The sequence below is a fragment of the Lissotriton vulgaris genome, chromosome 5 (genome assembly GCF_964263255.1).
Source record: "Lissotriton vulgaris chromosome 5, aLisVul1.2, whole genome shotgun sequence".
In the NCBI taxonomy this organism is placed as follows: Eukaryota; Metazoa; Chordata; class Amphibia; order Caudata; family Salamandridae; genus Lissotriton; species Lissotriton vulgaris.
The window spans coordinates 821,217,313-821,243,112 of record NC_141693.1 but is presented as its reverse complement, the minus strand read 5'-3'; the positions used below and the strand labels follow the sequence as shown (position 1 = coordinate 821,243,112).

Sequence of the window (25,800 nt, the reverse complement as noted above, 5' to 3'; positions counted from 1 at the left end):
CAAGGTCTCCACACTCTACACCACTTACGGGGACGGCCCTGGGCCAGATACACGGTCTTTTCCCTGAACATACACCAATCCATGTTTTCCTTCCATACTTCCACTGTAGGAGGCCTCTGGGGCCCCCACAACTGAGCAATATCTCGCTTGGCAATCATGGCCCCCAGGGATGCCCACTGAGTCTGAGCTACATTATAATCCGTGGGTTCCCAAACGTTCAACAAGCAGCGTCTGGCCTCCGGGCAAGAGAGTAATACCCGTCACTTCCTTCATAATCTCATGGACCCCGCTCCAAAAAGCAGCAATCTCACGACATTCCCAAATAATATGGAGAAAAGTCGCAACCTGCCCACACCCTTGCTTGCATAATCCCTCCTCAGAAAAGCCCATTCGGACCAAACGGGGGCCCGTGACGTAAATCCTGTGGAGGATTTTAAGTTGTACCAGTCGGAGTCGAGCTGGAATCGCGACCTCCTTGGGAGAAGAGATCGCAGACTGCCAGTCCTCATCATCCAATTCAAGGCCGTCACGGGTCCACAAGTCCCTAAGATGTAACAGGAGGTCTGACCTATTAATAATTAATTTCTTGTAAACAAGGGAGATAGACTGTTGGATGGCCATGTATCTGACAGCACTATCTTCAAGCGGGGACGATTCCGGAATTACCTCACCCAAAGGGAAAACCGACATTAAGGCATGGCGAACCTGAACATAGCGGAAGTTCTCTATGTCACCCAATTCAAACTCCGTCTTTAACATCTCAAACGATTTCACCTGGCCCTTAACCCAGAGGTCACCCACCTTACTGATACTGATGAGGTCCCACTTATCGAACCCCTTGGTCTTCCACAGCTTCCCAAGCTTGTCCGAACTGAAAAGCGGGGTCTCTAGAGTCAAGCGATCTTTCCACCCCAAGGAACTATGAGCGTCCTGCCACGTATGCACTGCCGTCCTCGTAGGCCCCGACAGAGTCTTGGCCACCGATTTTGAGTACAGCGCCTAATAATAATGATTACCCCCGGGCAACAGCCATCTATCCATAGCAAAAGCAGGATTCAATTCAGGACCATACATAACATGAATAATGGCCCCCAATTGAGAAGCCCAATAATAACGTTTGATGTCGGGGAGAGCAATACCCCCGTCATACCACGGGAGCGTCAATTTGGCAAGAGCAGTACGAGGCCTACTGTCCCATATCAACTTCCTCTGAAGGTCTTCAACAGCACGAAAATAGCTAGCGGGAACTATATCAAGAGTGTTCTGGAGAGCATACAGAAAACGAGGCAGAGACATCATTTTGAATAGGGCTGCACGACCGAGCGGTGAAAGCGGATGTTTACGCCAACCCACGACGTCCTGTTTCAATCTAGCCAGGGGTGGGAGAAGGTTCTGTTCATACCGGGCCACAGGATCCAATGAGATATAGATACCAAGGTATTTAAACCCCATCAGAGTCACCTGAATAGGGCAGGTACGTGGAAGAAGAGGGACGTCACCAGAAAGAACGTATAAGCAGGATTTCGCCCAATTAATAATCAAGCCCGGGTTCCTACCGAAGGAGGCCAAGACATCGCACAAAACCATCAATGACTTCCGGGGTGAGGTCAAATACAGTAAGATATCACCTGCGTAGAGCGAGATGTGATATTCAAAATCAGGAGACCATTGAATGCCCTACATCCAGGGTTCCCATCGGATCCATGCAGCGAGGGGCTCTAGGGCTAGGGCAAACAGTAGCAGAGACAAGGGACAACCCTGACGAGTGCCTCTCCCAAGACTAAATGGAATAGAAACACGACCATTCACAACTATTTGCGCAAGGGGGTCCTCGTAGAGAAGCCGCACCCAGCCAATAAAACCGGGTCCAAACGCAAATTTAGCCAACGCAGCCCATAAGTATGGCCATTCCACGGTATCAAAAGCCATCGCGGCATCCAACGACGCCAAGACGGCAGGCTCACGCAACGTCGCAGCTCTCGCGAGAACGCAGTGCAGACGCCTAAGATTCAGGGCAGTATTTCTATGCGGGATGAAACCGGATTGATCCGGATGTATCAACTCACTGATAACGGTGATCAAACGGTTAGCCAGCAATTTTGCGAGGATCTTAGGTTTGGCGTTCAAAAGAGAAATCGGCCTATATGATGTTGCACCTATCCCTCGGTTTCCCCTCCTTATGGATCACCACAATGGTCCCTCGAAGGTGATCACTAGGGAGAGAACCACACTCATGAGACTCCAAAAACATATCTCTTAATTAGGGTGCTATCTTGTCAGGCCGCAACTTGTAAAGTTCAATAGGCAGGCCGTTGGGACCCATAGCTTTTCCCGAACGCAGGGAGCGAATCGCAAGAGCCACCTTGTCTGCGGTTATTGGAGCATCCATTTGTTCCCTATCCAGATCAGAAAGATGCGGTAGAGCAATATTACGCAACAATAGATGTGAATCCTCCGGCCTCTCCGACACAGAAGAGTACACTGACTGAAAATGATCCGCAAAGCACTGAACAATCTCCTCAGGGTCAGTAACGCGACCACCGCTCGCCGTCTCGATCACAGGCACCACACGACTGGCCCTATCCTTCTTATCCAGCCACGCTATCAGTTTGCCTGCTTTATCTCCCACATCATATAGCCGTCCCTGTTGCTCTCTACTCATGGCCTTAGCCGCATCAGTAACTAACGCCCTATATTCCAACTGTTTAAGTCACAAAACATGCGTCTTGACACGGGTAACCTCCCGCTCCAGGCCGAGCTCAAGGTCCGCTATCTCCGCTTCGATCTTAACCACCTCCTCATCCCTCTGTTTCTTAACGTCTGCGATTAACGACAGGGCCTGGCCCCTAAGGACGGTCTTGAAAGCCTTCCAGAGTGACACCGCAGACGAAACTGAACCCTCATTTTCAAGAAAATATTGGTCAAGAGATTTTACCAGGTCCGCATGAGTTTTAGGGTTCCGGAGGTACCAGGGGTTGATCGGGGCTACCCGACCATCTGTCCCAGAATTGGACTCCATACGAAGCCATAGTGGAGAATGATCATAGATCCCCCGAGCCAGATGCTTAACCTCAGTAACAGAAAGCGCCTGTGCAGCCGGCACCAAAATCAATTCTAGAGAGACTACCATGAAGGCCGAGTGAAAAGTGTACTGCCGCTGAGCGGGATGCAACAATCTCCAGCAATCCACCAAGCCCAGAGTATCAATGAAATCCTGAAGCCAGTTCTGCGTCCCCTTAACCCCTTAAGTGCTGCTGACGGCCAATGGTCGTCAGCAGCGCTACCTCCCCAGTGCTGCGCACGACCATTGAACGTCCATTCAGCACTAGTTCTAATGGACAGCGCAGCACTGGGGAGAAATGTTTACACACAGCTAAGGTGTTAAGATCCCTGGGTGGATGTCGATCAGCCATACCAGAAACCACAGCGTTAAAATCACCACCTAATAGCAATGATCCCTCGGGGAGAGCAAGGACCACCCGCCCCAAGTCCGCAAAAGTAGTTGACTGTAGGCCAGGGGGGACATAGACAGAAACCAGGGAAAGAGTCCGGCCCTCACCTACCTGTTAGAGCGACATAGCCCCCCCTGTCATCGAGGACCGTAGCATCGATCTCCAGTGGGAGAGAAGCCTTAATTAGAATACTAACCCTCCTTGAGCCGGAGGAGAACCCGGCATGGGCGACCAGACGATACCCCTTCCTGTTCATGGCATGACAAGTATTACCTATCAAGTGCGTCTCCTGAAAAAGGACCACATCTGGGGAGAGACGTTTCAATAATTGCAGAACTACCCCACGTTTAATCCTATCCCCCAACCCATTCACATTCCAACTCATCAGTTTCAGCCCCCTACCCCTCATCCGAAAGTGAAAGAAGTTCCAACCCCAACAAGAATCCAGCACTTCGATCAGAAGGTCTAACAATATATTGCCTTGCAGAAAAACAAACACACACCCCAACAGGAAACCCCCCGGAAATTGAAAATCCTTGCGATCATAGGTCGTGGTGGAGCACCCACCTTTAGCTTACCAACCGGAACTCTATGAGCCCGCTCAACCGTGAAAAATGTACTCAGTCCCTTGGGTGCAAGATGGTTGACTACCAGATTTTCGACGAAGAGGTCAGCTGCAGAATCTTCTGCCTTCTCCGGGACCCCGATGATACGAACATTGTTCCGCTGAGCCCTCCCTTTAAAATCCTTCAGACGACGCACAAAGAGATCATTGGAGGCCTTCAAGTTGCAGACCTCCGTCTGCAAATCAGCAACGTCACTCGACAAACTGGAAGTCTTAATATCCAACGACTTGACTTTCTCGTTCGTTTTCAACAAGTCCGTACAGATCAGATTGACATCGATCGCCACAGAACAAGTTTATGGGCGAGGGTCTTCATTTGTTGCCCAAGGGAGGATTTGATCCCATCTATAGCGGCCATAACGTCTTGCAGGGTCGGTTCAGTTGCCGAAGTCGGAGGATCTCTCGTGTCCTCCAGCGACCTGCCCGATCCGCTGGGAGATCCCCTAGTCTGGGCATAACGATCCATGTTGTTAGTCTGGGTATAGCCACCCCGCCGAGTTGTCTTGAGCTTCTTCTTTTCCCCCTCCGGTTTCCCCGCCATTGCGGAGTGCAGACTGACGAGAGGCAGGCAGACTAGGTAGGAAGATGGCGGCTCCAGGGACCCCCGGGCGGTGGTCCAACCTCAATCAGAGGGCACACGCCAGGTATCCTCTCAAGACTCTCAAAGCGGTGAGGAGGTACACTCGGGTGCAGCGTAGGATAGCTGACCTCGGCACTAGGGGGCCGCTCTATGTCGGAGCTCCCTCCGGAAAAACAAATTGAAAGTGAAAGTCAACCAAACCAGTCGACCCCGCCACCTCAGGCCGATGTTGTTCAACTACAGCTATGGCACCGTGCCAACTCCACAGCCGGGCATCACAGAGGCGTAGGCTGCAATCTTCTGAGCACCACAAAACCGGTTCCTGGGGCCTGATTCGGAAACGGAAAGCAGGTCTCGCCTCACCCGTGGTTCATCTTCCAGAATACATCAATGAAGGACAGGATAGTTGACAGGATAGACATGGGAGGTTACGAGGGTCTCGGGAGCCCTGTGCTCACGCGGCCATCTTGGTCGCGCGCGAAGCTCCTCCCCAGTCCCTTTACTATTGACGAAATAGCTCTGGCTGTCCGATTGTTGAATTCAGGCAAAGCTCTAGGGCCTAATGGACTCACAATTGAATTATATTACCTCAGACCGGATAGATTGGCTCATTACCTAAAGGGTATGTTTGTTGAGGCCCGGGAGGGAGGTTGCCTACCCAGAGAGCAGAGAGTAGCATCGGTGGTGGTGATCCATAAGGAGGGTAAGCCCAAAAATAGATGTGCCTCGTATAGACCTATTTCATTGTTAAATGCGGAGCCTAAAATATTGGCTAAGATCCTTTCAAATAGATTGGTAAAGGTGATCAGTAGATTGATTCATCCGGATCAATCAGGGTTTATCCCCCACAGGAACACTGCTTTAAATCTGAGGAGACTACATGGCATGATAGCTAGAGCTCACACTCTGCGGGAACAAGCTGTTGTCGCTTCCCTTGATGCTACCATGGCCTTTGATACAATTGAGTGGCCTTTTTTGTGAGAGGTCCTGGCTAAATTTGGATTCGGACCGGAGTTTATTGGTTGGGTGCAATTATTATATACTGAACCGCTTGCTAAGGTAATGGTTAATGGATGAGTATCGGCGCCCTTCCAGTTGGAACGGGGCATGCAGCAGGGCTGCCCTCTATCTCCTCTCCTTTTTTCCCTGGCTTTGGAACCCCTGGTGGCATGGATCTGCTAGGAACCTTCAATTCGAGGAATTTGATGGTCTCCCGAGTGGGAGGATCGAGTTTCATTATACACGGATGATATTCTGCTCTATTTGACCTCCCCTCGAAAGTCCCTTATGGTGGTCTGTGATGTTCCGGCTTCCTTTGGTAAAAACTCTGGACTTTCCATTAATTGGGGGAAGTCGGTATTATATGTCCTTAGTGGAGAGACCCCGGTCCCCCCGCAGAATTGTCCCATCCAGATTACTACGAATTGATTTAAATATCTCGGTATCTTTATATCCTTGAACCAAATGGCTAGATATGTTGAAAACCTTCTTCCTCCTTTGAGTAGGCTTAAAAGTGACTCCGCTTATTGGTGGAGGCTTCCGATTTCTTTATTGGGCCGGGCAGCATTATTTAAGATGATGTATTTGCCGCAGTTTTTATATGCCCTTCAGAATACATTGGATGCAGTGCCAGCTAGTTATTTCTGCGAGGTTGAGTGGATACAACGTAGTCTGCTCTGGGAGGGGAGACCTTGTGTCGCCTTGGCTAAGCTTACGCTCCCGTGGTATGACGGTGGTATCGCCCTCCCAGATATTAAGCATTATTACTGGGCCTCTCAGCTTGCTGCTATTAATCATGGAACGTATTGACCCTGCGAGGAACCCGGATATGCCATGGATAAATGGCTTCTCACGGGGAATGGCTACAGCAGGGCACTATACTCTAAACCATTGATATTCGACCTCACGAGACCGACAAAACATGCAGTAAAAATCTGGCATGATCCCTTGAGCTCACTAGGTTGGAAAGACAAACTGACTCTGGCTACCCCACTATTTGCGTCGGAAAAACTGGGCAGGTGGTGGAACACTAAGGGTTTCGATAAATGGGAATTGATAGGGATATCAACTATAAGGTATGTGTGGGGAAGGGGCGGGTAAAATCATTCAGTGAAATGCAACAGAGTTTGAGCTTTCGGATTCTGAATGTTTCCGCAATATGCAAATCCGGTATTCATTGTCGGCTGCCCTGCCGGTAGATGAAGAGCTACCGGAGGCTTCACCTCTGGAAGACAGGATTCTTGACGGCCATCTCCCTGATAAAACAATCTCCCTGATTTATAAGAAACTTATCAATAATAGGGCTAATTTGCTTGAGAAACGTAGAGTTAAATGGACACGAGATGGCATAGAACTAGACGATGAAGACTGGCAAACTGCGGTGTCCTCCCCAAAGGTGGTCGAAATTCCTGCAAGATTGCGGCTTGTGCAGTTAAAAATCTTACATAGGGTCTATGTCACCGGCCTTCGCCTTGTACAGAGGGGGTTGTTGGGAGATGGACTATGTAGACGTAAGTGTGGATTGATGGGTACCTTTTTACATATTTGCTGGGAGTGCCAACATATGACTAGGTATTGGGGTAAGATTCATGATATTATTCGGGAGGTTACCGGTGTTTTGTTGTTGCTGGAAGCCCGAAGGTGCCTTCTCAATATATGGGAGCCCACCGATTTTAATAATGCGCAAACAAAATGGATCACACTGAGCTATATGATTGCGAAAAGAAATATTGCCCAAAAATGGGGTGCTTAACTTCTTCCCACTATCGAGAACTGGAAGAAGGATTTGGATTGGAGTATGTTTCGAGAAAAAAACTGTCTTTATTGCGAGAGGATGTCCCCGAAAATGGGCCGCAATCTGGACTCAATGGAATCAGTATAGAGGAGAATTTTGTACTCCACCTAGAGAGTCAGTGTATGATGTTCCTACTACCCCGTGACACTGCTAATGTGTATATACTTTGTGTTTTGTTTCCCCCCCACGTCTCACTTCCTCCCATTTTTCTAATGTATTGCAGATTATAATGTGATTCATCTGTATTGTGTCTTTCTGTCTGATGCCTTAATTGAATAAAAAGAATTATAAAAAAAAAAAAAGAATTGACGAGGCCACATTGCCAGCATTGGAAAGTTTTACTCTGCATCCTTTTTATCTTAATGCTAATTTGGCTGAAGTTTGTTTACTGTAGGGAAAGGTGTGTCTTCTATATAGACGCCTCATTCAGTTTATTTCATGTGCCTTTTTGGTGGCTTCTCTTGGCGCTGCGCCTCTGGTACAGGCACATGGTGGGGCCTTTGTAATTAGCCCAGTTCTTAATCACTCGGTGATGGGTAAACATCCTCAGGCTCGTGCGGACATTCCAGTTTTGGATTGCTCAGAAGATTGAACAGCTTGATGCTGTCTTCCGTCGGAAACACAGGATCCTTACTATGTGATTACCAAATGGTCTGATTCCTCCACAAGCAGATTGGAATACCTGGGGGATGGTGTTTGCCTCAGTGAAAACACTTTGCCTTGGCACCCCCCTCCAACCTCTGTCACGTGGAACTGTACCATGCACGAATTCTGCATCTGTTGGGATCCCTGCCAATGGCAGTGTTGTAAATCAGTTTCCATCTGAGTTTCCGTCTTGCCTACATCACCAGCATCCATCCCTGGTTCCCCTGTCGATCATGCACATTTGAGTGGCCCGTGGAGGTCTGCCTATCCAACGGAGCGCTAGCTGAATTGGATTATGACCTGACAGTGCGCCCCCTGTTGGCCCACAAACAGGAGTGTCACCAGGATACCCGTGCATGGGATGCACTAATCTTTGGCATATGTGATGGCAGTTGTGCATGGGAGAATGCACAACTCCTTGTGTTCAGTGACCACATCGAGGTGCTCCCCTATTGGGCTGTGTTGCAGATTGGGGAAACGGCGTGGACTGAACATATCTGCCCGGACCAGTTAATGGATTGGCTCAACCTGGTGTTCCTTGAACCCGACAACGACGACGTACTATTGGAACACTTCGCCCATGAAGCTGCGCTGGCATGCATAGGTGAGTAACTACGTTCCTGCAGCCACATCGGATTGTCACCCACAGCACAGCTCCCAACACCTCGTGGGGAATGCTCACATATCCCACCACAACAGTTAACATGTCTGCCTCCGTCTGGACTCTGAATGGATGCGCATGGAACTACACGTGTGTACACACACCTGTTCAAGGTGATGCAGTTCCATGGTCGAAGTCGCACAGCGTTGTTTGGCAACGTTCCCAATTCAGACATGCTGCTGGGGGAAGAGTACACACATGGCAATGTAGTAGGACATGTGACCTTGTCGGACTGTCACCTGATCACTGTCAGTAGAGCAGATAATTCTTCCCAGCATTCTGAAACAAATACAGAATGAACACAGGGGCAGTTTCTGTCCTGGATTTGGGATTGAACTTAGTGGGCATTGTTGCTGTTGTCTCTGAAATGATTCTTTAAGGGTGAAGCAGTTTGCTTACATGTTTCGAAACGCCTCTTGGTGGTGGCCGACTTTGATCTGGAATGTGAGTTACCGTTTATTATTGCCGATGTGTATACATCCTTGTGTCGCAATAATTAGGGGGCATCAGACCTTCTACCCAGTATCAGGGTAAACCATCCCCTGACAAGGAGGGATGTCCGGTCATTCCTAAAATGACATGGAAAGGAAATAAACAGCAACAGAAGCTTAAATCCTGCGCTGGGTCACCACCACCTGACGCTTCTGAACATAGATATGATTTACGCGATCGCTCTAAGATTAAAACTCCTGAGAGGTTTCAGGTTCCTGATCCACGCACTCCTTGTTCCTTTCAGGAATCATCGGATCAACAATTTGGCGGAAGGGAGTCGACAGGATCGTAGGCAAGGCGAGTCCATGCAATCTAAGTAGGACCCAAAAGGGAGGAACGACTTCCTAACACAACCTCTTTTCAGAAGAAGAAAATTGCCACTTTGACTGCAAAGTATGCCCCAGATGGTAAGAACCCTTCTCCTGGACAGGAGTTGGGCGGTGACTCTCCTTGACAGCGCTGCAGAAGTTACCATAGTGCGGCAGACACTCTGCCAGTTTCTGGAGGCGAAAGCACCTGACACATTTCTAACTGTAGAAACCGTGGACACCCGCGTAGCTTCTCCAGATAGACTTTATCATGTGAACCTTCAGATCGAAGGTGATGTTAAACGAACCATAAACGCAGTTTTTTGGGACAACTGGACTTCTTCTTATGACATTTTACTAGCGGAGGTGAATTGGCCTCCCCCATTTGTTCATGCTTGTCCTCGAGGTGAAAAGGTGATTATTCCTTTGTTTTCCCAATTTGTCGCAGATGAGACTAAACATGCTTACGCTTCGGATTGAGATCTTGCTTTAGCACCTGCCTTATAACGCTACGAAGCGGGTTGGGATAAGGATTAATCTTTACGTTTTGTGTCTGTTCGATCAACTCCTCAGCCTCAAACTCAATATCTAATTAAACGTGACGCAAAAGCATTGATTAAAGAAATGATTACTCAATTGGAATACCAGGGTGTAATTGAACCCTGTATTTTTGCGATGAATAATCTTCTTATTCCTATTTTGAAGCCTGATGGTTCTTATCACATTGTTTTAGATTACAGACATTTGAATAGGCATACCCATGCTTTTGGGGTACAAAATACGCATGATACAGCACTGGGTACTAATATCGTACGTAAAAAGTTTAAAACTACTTTGGATATTTCAAATGGATTTTTTCGCCACAATTTAGCTCCGGAAAGCCAGGAGTTGTCCACATTCAGTGCTCTCGGCTTTTGGAAGTGCTATGCGAGAATACCTATGGGGTATAAGAATAGCACCAGGGTTTTTGCTGCACGTATCCTGTCCCTTTAGAATGAAATTGATCCAGATGCTTTTTCATATGTTGATGATATTTACCTGACTGATGATGAATTAAATCCTCATCTTGCAAGAGTAGATCACATACTTCACTCATTTCGCGACCTTGCAGTAAAAATTAAATTTTGCAAAATCGCACACAGCCTTTTTGGCTATTCTTTTTCTTGGCTATGAACTGAAGAATGAGGAGAGCGGTTTAGCACCCCACTTTCAGGAGAAGTGTGCTTAATTGCAACCTCCATCTACCCTAAAAAAAAAAATACAGTCTCAGCTGTTTTAAAAAAAAATGTCAACAGAACTTACATTCCTGACTATTCTCAGCGTATCAAGCCACTCTAAGCATTGATACACCCTTCATTTTCTGCTTCCTCTTGGCTGGCGCAACACACCACAGTGTTGCACACTTTACAATCGGATTTGCTCACAATATCATATCTGAAACTAGAGTGAATACTACTTTTCAATGAGCATGACACAGTTTCCATTTCCTATAAATCACATCTGTATAGTTCTGCAGAATTGCGTTTCTCTTCTACTGAACTTTTTTCAACTCCTGTGCAGATGGCGATTCTAAAGGAACGTCCTCTTGAACAAGGTAAACTGATTTTTGTCATTTCTTCCGTGCCTGCCTTAGAGGCAGTCAATAAAAGCTAGTGTTCCTACCTCTAAAGCTCTGCAGTCTCATTGAAAACAATGGGCTACTTCTTTGACATCGGCTGATGTCGATTTTGTTTTTGAACCATCATTACAAACTTCTTCAGTATGAACATGTTCGCTCTCTATCTTGGATGGTTCTTCCTCTTGATCAGTACAAAAGCATCATCTACACTGATGGCTCGGCTCAGCTCAACCTGCCATTGGTTCTAAGTAAGCTTATTCTGCAGCCTGCGCTACTGTGGTAGGGGAAGTAAAAGATGGAGCTTTTCAGTCTACTTTAGTTCAAACACAGTCCCTGGGTGACTGCATGGCTCAATTGGCCGAGTTGCGAGCTCTACTTTTGGCAAATGAATATGCCAATCCTGATTTGTCCACACTTATTGTGAGTGACTCATTTTATTGTGTAGTCTTACAATGACAATTAGAGTTTCTAGAAACAGAATGATTTTCGGGATTCTAAAGGTAGCACAATCAAGCATAAACTGCTTTCGGTCCGAGTGCCTGCTCATAAAGATCATTTGCCACTTGCACATGTTGTCCATACTTTGGGACAGCAACGTACGGAAGCGCATGCTGTTTGAAATTCAATGGCTGATGAAGCCGCCAAATCTGCAGTAGCCACAGTTAAAATAGCTGCAGTTACTAGGTCATTCGTGTTCATACTGAAGACACTCTAGAGTTTGTAATAATAGGTCCATGACTAAAATTCAAGATGACATTTTAGAGGTTATAGCCACAGCCAAGGAGGGTACTCCTTCTCCGCAGAGTTTCCCTTCGTGTTATACTTGATACATGATTTCTGAAAATGTGCCATTTGAGATGATTCCTACTATTGGTGATCGCTTGATTCCCAACAATGACTGCACACTATCTCTCATTGTGGCCACCCATGAAGGCTTGGCTTCTGCTCATGCAGGACTGTCGGCTACGGTTTTTCTTTTACAACAAGGCTATTGGTGGCGCGGGTTATAGCAGCAGGCTTGTAAATATGTGCTTTGTTGTGATTTTTGTCAACAGATTAAGAGATCTACAGTCTTGCATCCGCCTGAGACTCATCTTTTCATTTCTAGCCATCCACTCTGGTGTAATTATCTTGATCATGGCGGTCTCTTGACATTCGATACTGCTTTCAAATATATTTTGGTTGCAGTGGATTCTTGCACTAGGTTCCAACGGGTTTGGCAACAATGCTCTGCTGAAGCTCGTACTGTTATAAAAGGTTTGCATCTCTTTGTCAAGACTTATGCCTGTGGCACTTTCCATTCAGACCATGGTCCAGCTTTTGCCTTTAAGGCATACCGTGATGCGATGAAGTCTATGTGAGTGCATGTGCATTTACCATCTCCATATAGGCCCGAGGGCAATTCTTTTGTGGTACAGATGAACAGTGACTTAAAGAGGTCTTTAACAGCAAGGGTGTTAGGTATGGGCCGTGGCTGGTTAACTCACCTCTATGGGTTTCAATATGCACTTAATGATATCCCTAGAAAATCTCTGGGTAGGCGGATGTCGTACGAAATGCTCTTTGGCATTAAGATGTTTATGGCGGCTGCCACAACATTTGACGTAGATAACCACAATGCAGTATTGTAGGATCTACAAGAGGCTCATGACGCCCGGGCAAAAACATATTTGGCCTCCAAAGCTTAGTGCCCAATACTGATTTTAAATTGATGTTCTCTCCACAGTGCAACTTTCACAAAAAAAAACTGATGTTTTTACGTTCTGTTCTTTTTTGGTATTTAGTCTGAACACTGCAGACAACGTCAAACAACAATGCCCCTAGTTATTCTGTTCTGATCAGGCCCTAGCACCTAGACGAAACACGCAGATGCAGCTCTTGTTTGGGAACATGTACTTTGGTCCTATAAGTATACACAGGTGGGCAACACACAGTTGGAGAGGGATCTTTCCACAGAAGGGAGCGTGACAGCTCCTGTGATGTAGCTCTTCCATCTACAAACTAAGTAACAGGGTCTGCTGCTAAACACCCAGAGATCTTCTAGTATATCTAATATATAATCATGGAAAGAGGCTAGGACCCAATGTCTTATTTAATGACAGCACTTTTTGATGAGTAACAAACTACTAGCTATGCTGACAGTATTTGTATTAGGCATTTTTCTACTTGTGGTGGCACATATACTGCATACTAGAGCACGTTAGTTAAAATAAACATTTTAAACTCTGCTTGTGTCTCTGTCTAATCTTATTGTGGACTAGTATGATAGTGAGAGCGAAAGGGTGTGTCCTGTAACTGCGATTCATGAGCGGGTCTGGAGTGTTGGGTTCTGAGATGTCTAACCACTTGTTCCTCTGTGAGTGAGTAGGAGGGCAAGTGAGATACTATAGCTAGTCGGTCCCCAGGCTCAAGGGTACTCAGGTGGTAGGATGACTCAGTCCCTGCCCACTAAGGTTCCATGATCCCAAGCATAGTTGTGTGACTCTGCAGAATCTCTGCAACACCATTACTCAACACCTTACTACCTGACAAGAGTACTCAAGTATATAACAAATTACTCAACTGGGTAAGAACATACACAAACAAGATATAACTGTTGGACTTGGCCCTTTTTGACAGGTTTACCCCGGAACTTTTTGCCTTAAGCTCTGATATGGTGGTAGTGATTCGAGGCCTCTGCACCATTTAGCACTGTGGCCCAGTGTAAAGTGCATGCACACTCTGTGGTACATATGGAAGGTTGGCCTGCCCTCCCATAGGAATGCATGGGGGATATGTGTGTCCAAGGTAATTCCTGGTATGAGGGGAGTGCAGGGTCGACTTTAGTATGTGCAAACTCGTGTGAATAAATGCTGCGCAATAGTGTGCGCAGATAAATTGTGGTTATTTTAGAAATGCCCATTTTGTACCACTTTTTAGAATTGGCATTTCTGTGTGCTGTGTGTCTGCCTGCCTGATGTGAATTGCATGTCTGGTTTGTGAGTGACAGGTGCTGGATGATGTGGGTGCCAGGATGAGTCTGCCCAGTGGTAAATAGGGAGATATGCATGGGAGGGAGGAGTTGCATCTGGGACCTGAATAGGACTGTGCCTCCCCTCCACAATGCTGGCTCCACCTCTGTGGTGCTTTTGATGTCCCTGGCCTGTCCTGTGAAAAGAAGGAATGAGTCGTATACACAAAGTGCTCCTGAACCAGTTGTATCTGGTTCTCCCATGCCCTGCACTTTTAGACAAATGGAAATGTTGTATAAATATAGGAACTGTGACCCCATGAAATTGCGCAGTTCTTGGTTGCTGTTCCTACTGGGACGTGCTGCTGCTGGGGCCCGGGCGGGGGCGGGGGGATGGTAGGCTGGCATGAGGGCTTGCCTCCCTGGGTGCCCACCCCGCTTATTTTTATTTCATTGAGCAGGTGTCCACCCTGCGTTTTCGCTTTCGTTTTAATTAATGCACAGGTGCTTACCCCGCGTCGTTGCTTTTACTGATTGAGCGGGTGCCCACCCCGCATTATATTTTTAGTGAAGAGGGAGCCTACCCCTCATTGTGCCTGGAGTGACAAAATCCCCTCTGCGTCCCAATCGGCCGAACCGGAAGTCAGGCAAACCCTGTTGGGAAGGGGGCGGGTCCTGCCGTCAAACAGGAAGGAGCCAGAAGGCAGAAGCGGAGGTGACCGGCCGTCGGTAGGCTGCCCATGGTAGCGCGGCTGATCGGCGGGGCTCCCAAGTCCAGAGGGAGAGCCCCGCCTGGTGTGCAGAGTGTTGTTGGCTCCATCATGAAGTCCCGGACCCAGAAGGGGGACCGGGCGAGGCGCAGACGGAGGAGTCCTGCCCCCAGAGCTGGTGAGGGGGGGCTTGAGAGGGGTCCATGCTTTTCCCTGTATCGAGGCCAATTCCCTGAGAGGACCCTCTGTTGCGGGTCGCTCCAACATTGGGGACCATTTCCTTTTAGGGCATTATTTCTTTGCATATTTGTTTTCAGAGCCCAGTGTGTCTCCAACGCTTGGGGGTCATAATTGCTTTAGGAGCCAGAGTGCTCCAACCAGGTCCCAATTGTTTAGGGGCCCCTGAGGGCCACAGTGCTTGGGGGCATTATCAATTTACAGTGTCCCGTGTGGCTCCAACGTTTTGTATAATTATTTTCAGAGCCCTGTGTGGCTCCAACGTTTGGCTATTTGTTTTCAGAGCCCCATGTGGCTCCAATGAAGGGTGCACATTTGTATTAAGGGCCACCGAGAGCCCATGCCGCATTTTAGTATTTCCAGGTGCCCAGCAAATAGTGGGAAGCTGCACTGTTTAGGTTATTCATTCTTTGAGAGCATGTTTGAAGTTAGGAGTGAGATGCACTCCTCTGCCCCAGTACTTTTTTTCACAGCTGCGCAGCACTTAGTGCCAGCTGCAACGTTTAGGTTTGCACAGGGCGCACCCTTGACTTTCGCTGCATAGGCAGCAGCCCTGACTTTTGGACATAGGGCATTTGAGACCCTTAGAGATGGCCAGTTGGCCGGGGGGACTATTAGGTTTGAAGGGCGCCAGGCCCTAATGTTATTTATATAGGGCTAGGGAATGTAATTTATATAGTATGTTTTATGCACCCTGATTTATGCCTCTAGATGTGATTTTACGAATATGAGGTTTTACCTACTGTGTTATGTTTTATTTTATCCTCTACTGTGGTTTAGGTGTGAGTTATTCCCTACTGCGATTTATGTTAGTAAGTTTATTTCCTAATGCGAGTTATGTTTAGGAGGTTATGGTCTACTATGTTTAGGCTTATGAGGTTGGCGCAGAATATAATTTCTCACCTGATGTGTTAAGTTGTGTAACATGATTTATGGTTACAGGATGATTCTGAGTATAGCGTTTGCCAGTAATTACTGGTTGTGGTCTACGTTATGATATGTTCTTACTTTTACTATTTTTACCAAGTGATGATTCTGACAGTGGCCCATGTGGCCCTGTCATGTGTATAACCCCCTGTAAATTTTGCCCAGTGCCAGTTGGCACAGTGTGTATTGTGTGATTACCATCTGACAGGTTTTATGATAATACAAAGGCTATTTTTATATATAACCATGTGTGGAGTTCCTTTTGTGGTGTGTCTAGTATGTTGTTGCTGTGTGTGTTGCGCAGATGCTTTACACATCGCCACCGGGATAAGCCTGACTGCTCGTGCCAAGCTACCAAGGGGGTGAGCAGGGGTTATCTTTGGTATGAAACTCCCATGCCCTGACTCGAGTGGTGGTCTCTGTCTAGCTTTGGCGCAAGCCTTAGCCAAGTAGAGATCCCATTTCTTTTTTTTTTTGAAAACCTTTATTGATCATATGCATAGTACACAGCGTCTGCCTACAACCACTGCGGGCCGGCCGCTATGACAATGAACCACATTTCAGGCACCTTGAGCTGGGGAAAAAGCCAAATATGTCAACACTACTATGCAATGTCATAAAACGTAAGGAAAAGGATAACGTGGGTTTCATTTTATAGTTTTGTTGAAGTGTCCTACATTTACATCAGACTGTCGAGAGGGCGAGCCTTGCAACAGGATATCAACTAGTGGAACGACGGAAATCGGGATACTAGCGTGAAAAATTACAAGCAGGATACTCAAGCGTGGAATTGGTTATCGCATCGGACAGTGCCCGCCCAATCGGTATATAACTCCAGGAGTTACACTCTAGCTGGTCCATGGTGTAACAGGATGCAAGAGGATTCATTCTACAGTATAGATGGAAGGATCAAGTGGCATACAATAAAGCAAGATTCACGTGGAACAAGTCATAAACAGGATAGTCGCCCTCAAATAGAAGCATAGGTGGAACGTAAAAAGTAAGATATGTAAACATTCAGTGACTATGTATTCGAATCAATGTTGTGTCCATAATACAGAGGGCAAAATACACCCCAGAAAGAACAAAACCCCAACCCCCCGTCTGATCCGAAATATATAAAAATAAAGAAAAAGAGACAAGAGAAAGAAAAAGAGAAAGACCATAGAAACAAGAAGAAACGAACAAGAAGATATATAAGAACAAAAAAGAAACAAAAGAAGGGAAGAAAAGGAAAGAGGGCCATAGAAACCAAGAATAAACACAAAATACAGCCCATCCCCCAACCCCCCACCCTGCATACCAGCGGAAGGCCACGGCCCCCCCCCCATAGGCATGCCTGTCGCCCCAAGAAACCCCAAAAGAGGGAAATAACGGAGGAGGGCCGTAGCTCCAGCCCCAGACTCACCCCCAGCCTCCCCCACCCCCAAAAAGCGGAAATCCACTAAGAAGGAGCGTGGGCATTCAGTTTGTGATCATCCCAGCCGTACAAAGTCTCCAGTTGTAACAATGTTCCGGTTTGGCACCGAGGTCACTTAGGAGATGTCGAAGCAGCGGTCAGCCCTGACCAGTCCGGGAAAAAGTCAGCATTCCTCCCACGCCGTGCACAAAGAAACGCAGTAAACCAAAAGCACCAGTTGGGGCCACACAGTTCCACATCGAAGACCCCAGTAATAACCAAGGGGCTTGTCTCCAGGGCATATCAACAGTCCACGGTGGTGTAGGGTACCCACGATCAGGAAACAAAAGAGCTGGCAGATCAAAAGGGGTAGCAGACGCATCGCCCGAGATATTACGTTCCCTAGTCCCTTCATCAAGCATCACACACTCCTGAGAGTCAGCTACTGCAGTAGCCGGGGACAAGGTGGGCATACCTTCCTTGCTGCGTGTGTCTAGGACCAGGTGCGCCATAACAGGCGAAGGTGCCAGCTGCGTAGGGCGTACATCCGTCCGCAAACTTTTCAGGGCATTGTGCAAGTCATTGATGGCCAACCAAACATCTTGCACCGTGGGCGCCATTTCACCCCGACAGTCAATCGGGACCTCGGAACTCAAGCAACAAAGAGAGAGCCGCCTTAATAGCAGTCCGATTCAAACAAAGGACGTGCAGATCGTAGAAGGGTTGCTGAGAGTCGCACTTAAGCCCCTTTCAATAACAGCGGTACACACTTCTTGCAGCAATTCAGGTATGATCTGACCCGGGCAGTCGATTCTGTGTCGCATCACACCGTCCCAGAAGTCAGGAGTACCAGCCAAAAAACTTTGAAGGCAGACAGTAGGTCAGGCGCTGCAAGCGCACTCAATGCCTGCGGCAGAGGCGGTTTCGGTTTCACCTTCGGGGCTCCGGACTACCCTGGCCGATCGGGGCCGTTGTTTATCGCCTGCGAGGCGGCCATGACGCAACCCAAGGTCCCGGCTCATCCGGACTGAAGGCCGGGAATTTCAGGACGACGATGCTCAGCCATCCGGGGTGATGCATGGACCGGAGTCACACGGTCGGGCTCTGCCGCTGCTCATCTGCACGGGGCCGCGGCTGGGGTGCAGGATAACAGGCAGGATATCAAAGGAGTCGAGGGTGAGCAGCGGAGCTGGGCGTCCGCGCGGCCATCTTGGCCGCCGTCCTGGCTCCTCCCTCCAGAGATCCCATTTCTAACAATAACCTACTAAAACATAACTGACCTTGAAATCCTGATGTTATGCACAATTCGAAAACTATCAAAAACACAGATACACAAATACAAGACTGTTTTATTTCTTTTCTGGGCAAGCTGTATGGCAAAAGATACAAAAAAAAGCTTAGCAGAGGAGTGCATGTGAAAAAAGCAAACTTCAACACAAAATTAACATAATTACATCACTGACTTTCGTCCCACCTGCCAGGTAGAAAAACATTACAACAGTTTATGTCTGAGAAAATATTAGACAGAAAATAAGGAAACTGGCAGAAAGTCTCAATTATGTCCAAGGAAAATGGATAGGTCACATAAACAGGTTGGATAACAGAAGACCTCCTAAGGTTCAAATACCATGCTGAAACTGTTACTGGAGTTGCTTAGATGATGAGGAAAGAAAACAATAATGTTATCTAGAGATAGCGTAATTGTTTCAATTTTACAGTTTCTTGGAAGCTCTCACAAAAGAGTAGAGTTTCCAAGAAATGTGATTAATTGCAATCAACTGCAAGTAGTATAAACATAAACTTCCACTAACAACTAAAGAAAATCAGGTGCAACTTATAACAAAATGCGGACACTTTGGTACAATATTAGGGTTATACTACGTGAAAATTATAGCATTTACTTTGGAAAAGAAAAAGTATTACTACTTTCAAACATCTACATTATGCATTCTAAAATTAAATACTTTCTTCTCCAAACAACATAATGCTAAATATTTACTTACAAGCTGTCCAAAATTATTACAAAAACACTCCAAAAATGGCCATTAAAAACCTGAAAAACAATAAGACCTACAAAAAATGCTCCAGGCAACACTATAGCCAATGCAACCTCAAAACTCATAAAAAACCCAAAATGCTTTGTATTTCTACAAAACCCTCCAAGGAATGCGTGGACAAAATCGAAACTTCAAAAGCACTGAAATATTTTAAGTTTGAACTCCATTTCTTCTCCAAAGAATGGCATCCACACCACTGTGTGCTGTTTGTGTATGCCACCTGTAAAACAAAAATGTATAGTTAAACACAATACTATATTTTTGTAATACACTAACAAATACTTGAAAAAGTTAGAAAAATATAATACAACTTCATTTAGGGGAAAAAGTATGAATTAGTGAAACTTAACAGAGCTGATGTGACCGCAACCAACTGCTGCCTCATCCATAATGCCTAATACAGAAAAAAAGTGATTGAAAAGCAAATTACAGAAAAAAATAACTTATGAACAGGACTAATTCACTGGATTATACATTCTATAAAGGTACAGAAAGAAGTATAAAAATATTATACATAACATGTAGTAAAAGGTCTAAAATGTACTATTGATAAAAATGTTTTAAATACTTTTAACCTAAATATAACTTTTAACAGATAAATTCCACACTATTAAAACATAAATACACAAATGAATGAAACTAACAATATCTCACTTTTTACACAGGAAACAATATTAAATTATATTTAAAAAAATTGCCAAATCAATTAAAAATAATATAAAACTGACAAGGATTCTTTCTTAAACAGATACAAAAATACAGAAGAAAATAAATAAGACTACTCCTAAAGTAACTTGTAATAAATACTAAATATGGATTAAATACTTTTTTCACAGTCCAAAAATGTAAACAAAAAGATACGTTTCTAAACACAGGAAAACAAAAAGTAAAGAAAACAACAATCACTACTGTTTTTCTTCACTGATATGTAGTTACAAAAACTACTAATACACCTTTAAACTCTTACATATTTTAGTTAAAAAACTGTATATATAAATGTTTTTTGTTCTAGAAAGAATAGATAACATTTAAATCATTTACAATTTTGATAAAATGATTAAAATAAACTAAATAATATTTTTAAAAACAATGGAAAGTACTGTTAAAAACAATAAAGAATGCACGTTATCATTAAGATGTACTTAAACTAAATGGTTGTCTCTTTCTCTTTTTTTTAACCCTCCCAAGCCGTCCCTGAAAATAGATTTAAAAAACAACAAACAATTACTATTTTTAAAACCCATGAGCCCATCCTCAAAAAGAAACTTATCCTCTGGAAATCTCATGCCCCAGCCCTAAACCCTAAAAATACACCCATGACCATTCCAAACACCACCCACCAATTACAGTTAAAAATACTAATAACCCATTACTCAAGAACACCTGTGAACCAAAAAACACCCTTGCACATCCCCAAGCTCAACTTTAAAATTCTGAATTTACCCATATCCCTCTACCAGCCCTAAACTATGAAAAATCTATAATCCACAAATCACTATCCAATTATTACTCCTAAAATTCAAATAAACCCTTATTTAAAGACACCAATGAAAAAACCTCCTACCGCTTTAAAAAAAAACCTTTTTAAGATAAATCTCTAGCCCCGAACTGAACTCTAAAACATACTGTCCTCAAAACAATACACCCTTACCTTTAAGAAATCTCAATAATCTAAACTCAAATAGGCCCCAAACCCCTTAAACTAACCCAAAACCCTTGTCCAACCCTACGCCCTAAAAACCCATTGCCCTCAAAATAATACCCATTTACCTAAAAAGAAAACTCAATATCTCATCCAGAAACATAATGTCAAACCTTTGACCTTTTCCTTAACTAAAAACATTTAACAGCACTGAACACTAAAACCCCTCTATCCCCAAAACACTGCACACCCAAGCCCCTAAAAACCATGTTGCAAATTACCCATGCTTTGTAAAGGTAATATGTAGTAACTTACCTTGTTCTTGCAGTGAAGTCATTGTTGGGCCTGCATTGTTAATGCAATTCATGGTCCTGGATCTGTTGTGGGCAGTTATAGCAACTCATAGTCGGGGTTCCACAAAAATTATATCACCGCGCTTCTGGTACAAGCTCAGCGTAAAACATCTCTTTAAAAAGAGGTCAGTAGTAACTTAAATGCAGTCCTCTTTTATGAACTTTCTTAAAACTGTCTATGATAGGTACTGTATTTTAGTTGCTTTTATAGTGTTTCATCCCCTTGAGGAGGTTACAAAAAGCATTTGAAGACTAGTATTCCTCTTGCCTCTATAAGTGCTGGACATGGCAGTGGGTGTGTTGGTCATGTGGCTTATATGGGTAGAGTTCCGATGTCATACAGACGGACCAAAGACCTGTTCTATTTTTTTTATTTCTGCACCTAGTTGAGGTGAAAAGGCTTTATGGATAGAACACATAAGCAGTAAAAGCTGGTGTATGAATGGGTAGTGTGTGCAAGGAAAACATGATCTATAATGGGAAGCGCTGCTGCGACATGCATGTTTACTGAGACTGTTCAACCTGGTCACTGCAAGCATATGGTTATGTTTTTACAAGTGTTTGGAAAAAGTGTGAGATTAAACCCAGTCATGGCAACTTCAGATCAGTGTGCATTTTACAGTCTAAGACACTATGAGAACGAGGTGCAGGAGAGGCCCAGAGGTGAAAGGGGCTACCTTAGATCTTGTATGGGATGCTTCATTTATCTACAATAAAGTCTGGAATCCATACAAAAGCAGCAGTGGATTAAACTATCATGCAAACAGTTATTGTATGTGCTTTGAGGATCAACCCCTATATATATGGATAGTTATTACTAATAGAGAAACCAACAAAAACTACATTCAACACACTATTAATAATTGTGCTCATCACAGTGATATCACAGTTCTGCATTGTGCTTCTTGCTTACACTATAACAAACATTTTGGCAGGCCACTAGGAGATGCCCCATAAATTGAAGTAACTATTCAACTGAGTTTTCAGAGCTCTATTTTTTGTCTGAATTTTAAACCAGGAGCACAAAGGAAACCAATTTTTACAGTACTATTTAATCTGTTAATCTTTTGAATCTTACCCATATCATCATCAAATATGGACTTGGGGTCCACTTTTTTCTTACTCTTCTTTTCTTTTGGCTTCACTGCTAGATCAGAAAATATATCTGCATTATCAAATATGTTTGAATCTGCTGCTTTCTCTTTTTCTTTTAATTTCTTTGCTGGTTTAGTAGCTTCACTGGCAAATATATCATCCTGTAAAAAAAATCAAACACTTATAAGTATTTCATAGGGTCAGGCTACTTTATTCACTGTTTAGGTGAAAACTTGTATTGTGGAGTTTACAATGTCAGAAAACAAATTTTAGTACTTTGAATTATTTAAAAGACAATGTACAGTGCTTCATGGAGGTACTAAATAAACGGATAAACCCTTTGGTAGTGTTCTTTCTGATAGATATGATGGCATCTGCAGATTTCTTTCCATGAGTAGAAGTGGACTAGAATGTTTTTATAGCAGAAGCAAATAACTGACGCTGGGTGACAGCACTGAAAGTTGTATGTGGAGTATCAAGACTGTCAGAAGTGATGGAGGGAATACAAATTATAAGCAGTAGGAGCCAGCAAAACCAGTTCTATTTTCAGAGTTTTCATAAAAGTACTAATAATTATTTTCCTCCCCAGATGCATCTTCCTTGCCAGGGTCTTTTTTGACAATCCAGTAATAGATCCCATGCTCGAGCCCTATCAGTTGATCCTCTTCCTTTCCGCACTTAGGTATTCAGTACAACGCTTTTATAGCCTGCCCAAAGAATCAACTCCATATTCTATTTTTCATCTCTGGGAGCCCAAGTTGCCTTCCAATGCATAGTTATCTTACGTCTTGCAAGAGCCAGAGCCAAATCAATAAACCCTGTATTGTTTTTGCACTTGGCAGATCTTGGAAATCTCCCCAGAAGACAAGTCAAAGGAGCACAATCTTTCGTTCTCTGCATCACCTCATTCATACAGGACACAACAGTTCTCCAGAGACCCCCCCAGTAGTGGACATGACCACATCATATGTAGCATTTTCATTCCTATTCGCAACAACAGCATGCAACATTTGCCTCATGGAAAATCCAAGATATTTTTCCTAGAGTCAGATATGCCTTGAGTAAATAATTAAAATGTATCTATTTAATTTTTGCCCAGTCTACCTCAGATATGGGATGTGCAAAATCTTCCTCCCTTTTCTCTTTGGGACCTACTCAGCCTGACATTGTGCAAAGTACTGACAAGCACTGTGTTGTTTTGGCTCTTCTACACCCATTACGCAACGAAGAAGCTCTGGTTACTACTGTCCGATGTAACAGAAATTACCCTCTAGGTATCTCAAAAGAGGCTGCGAAATCCTCAAATGATAATAGATACCCATTGTCGTAAAGATCTCCTATTCTAATCACCCCATGATGTGACCATTCTACAGGCCTCTTAGTATTCCACGTGTAGTATTTCATCCCAAACTTTTCAATGGGATGTCAAAGGTAAGGGACTCTTCTTATAATGCATATTTCTAAGCGACTTGTACCTTATTATTAATACTGATTTTCAGAGATTCCTTTATTGGACCGACACCCAAGCAACTCCAAAGGAAGAGCACTCATACAAATTGGCATTGGGCTCTATCGTGCTCATCTAAACTGTAATACTGGTCAAAGGAATGCACAGAGGATCTGGTAACTGCCTGACATTGGCTGTACAGGAACTCCCTTAAATAAAGCCAATGTTGCCCTTTGAATGGGTTCAGAATGCTTCATGCTGATCTTTAACCACTAATTCACAATGGGGTACACAAGGAAATCAATCAATATACAATTTCTTAGCTGCCTTGCTCACCCTAGAAACCTCAAAGGCAATAAAGAGTTTATTATTGTCCTGAAATCTGCCTACCTAAGAATACGCTGCTTTAGGGATTGTCTGCGATTTAACCCATGCAACCTTTCCAATACTCCTAAGGCTGAGGTTGAGAGTCTAAATGCTCCTCGAAGAAACCTTGTATATATGTTCTACTTGAAAAACACAGGGCAGAAACTGTCCTTTTGTAAAACACCCTGAGAAGGGGTGTCTCAGTAGGTTCTCATACAGACATTATCCTAAACAAGTCAACGTCACAGCAATGATCAACACATGTGGAGTAGCAATTATGCATGGGAAGGGCATGGCAGTATTAAGAGCTATGTTTTCCTCAAATGTCAGATAGGGATTGGCTTGCTTTAGTGTACATCATGAATACTGGCCATGACCCCTTTATTTGCAGTGTAAAGAGGAAGCTGAAAGTGTTTTAAAAAGGGACTTTAATGAGGTGAGCCACAGGGAAGTGAATAGGTTGGAGGAGGGCAGGACAGGACACGCCAAGTAACATCCATGTAAGTAGGACAGGACATAAAAGAACTGGGGCTGTTGGATTTGCGATGCCCTTTACACCCAACAGAAAAAGACTACACATTTTACACTCACATATGCAGCTTCTAATTCCAGGATAGGTATACTAAACCTATCTTAGGAGGTAACAGCAGAAGTAAAGAATGCCACTTTACATTCCATCCCATTGTCAGATCATGCACTGGTCTCAATCATATTATATAGCATAATTAAATTCAAAATATCTTTATTCGAATATAGAATGTCCCAAAAAGCACAATAAAGGAAGAAAGACAATCCATACATAAAAACATATTAAAGTAAAGAGGTACAGTTCATTTGTAACAATGACTAAAATGCGCCAAAATTTACGGTGCGTTTAACATTACAAAGATATGCAGTTCTGATGACCTTCATTTAGTACACATAGTTCTACGTGACCGTACAGCTGACTTCAGGAATGAACCAACACGGAAAATTAATTAATCTTCCTCTAGTTTAAACTCTTTCGTGTAGGCTGCATTGAAGTCGAAAATGGCGCGTTTTTTCAAGAAAGGTATCAAAAAGCCTTTTGTAAATTCAGAATAAAAACTACAAAAGAATAAACAATGCAACATTGTTTGATTACTATGTGCATTGCATGGGCAAGACAGTGCATCAAGATCAGCAGTGTAGCCCAGAGGGAAACATAATAAATATTTCACAGTGCCTGCTCGTAAATGAAATATCAGCCCTATTTCCCAGTGACCTATAGGTTTTAAAAGGTATCTGGGAAGCAAGGGAGAACAATTCTCTATGGGCATGTACCTTGCAACTGAGGTTTTCTCGATTTCTCTCTGATGCCTTTCGTCACTATACTTTTTATACAGTGCCTCTTGTATCACCTTTTTACTAATTAACTCAGATTGGATTGGGTTTGAAAAGATGCGCAGGTGGTTCACGCTCTT

The 25,800-nt window shown here is 44.4% G+C and overlaps 1 protein-coding gene across 3 annotated transcripts in view; it reads right to left on the bottom strand.

Moving 5' to 3' along the window:
* Positions 1-25,800, bottom strand: part of LOC147711647 (WASH complex subunit 2-like) — a 735,247-nt gene that overhangs the window by 67,125 nt on the left and 642,322 nt on the right. For all 3 annotated transcript variants that reach the window (XM_086922303.1, XM_086922305.1, XM_086922304.1), the window contains one exon: positions 22,529-22,706. In XM_086922303.1, coding sequence (XP_086778429.1) covers positions 22,529-22,706 — 178 coding nt within the window. The remainder of the gene's footprint in view (positions 1-22,528; positions 22,707-25,800) is intronic.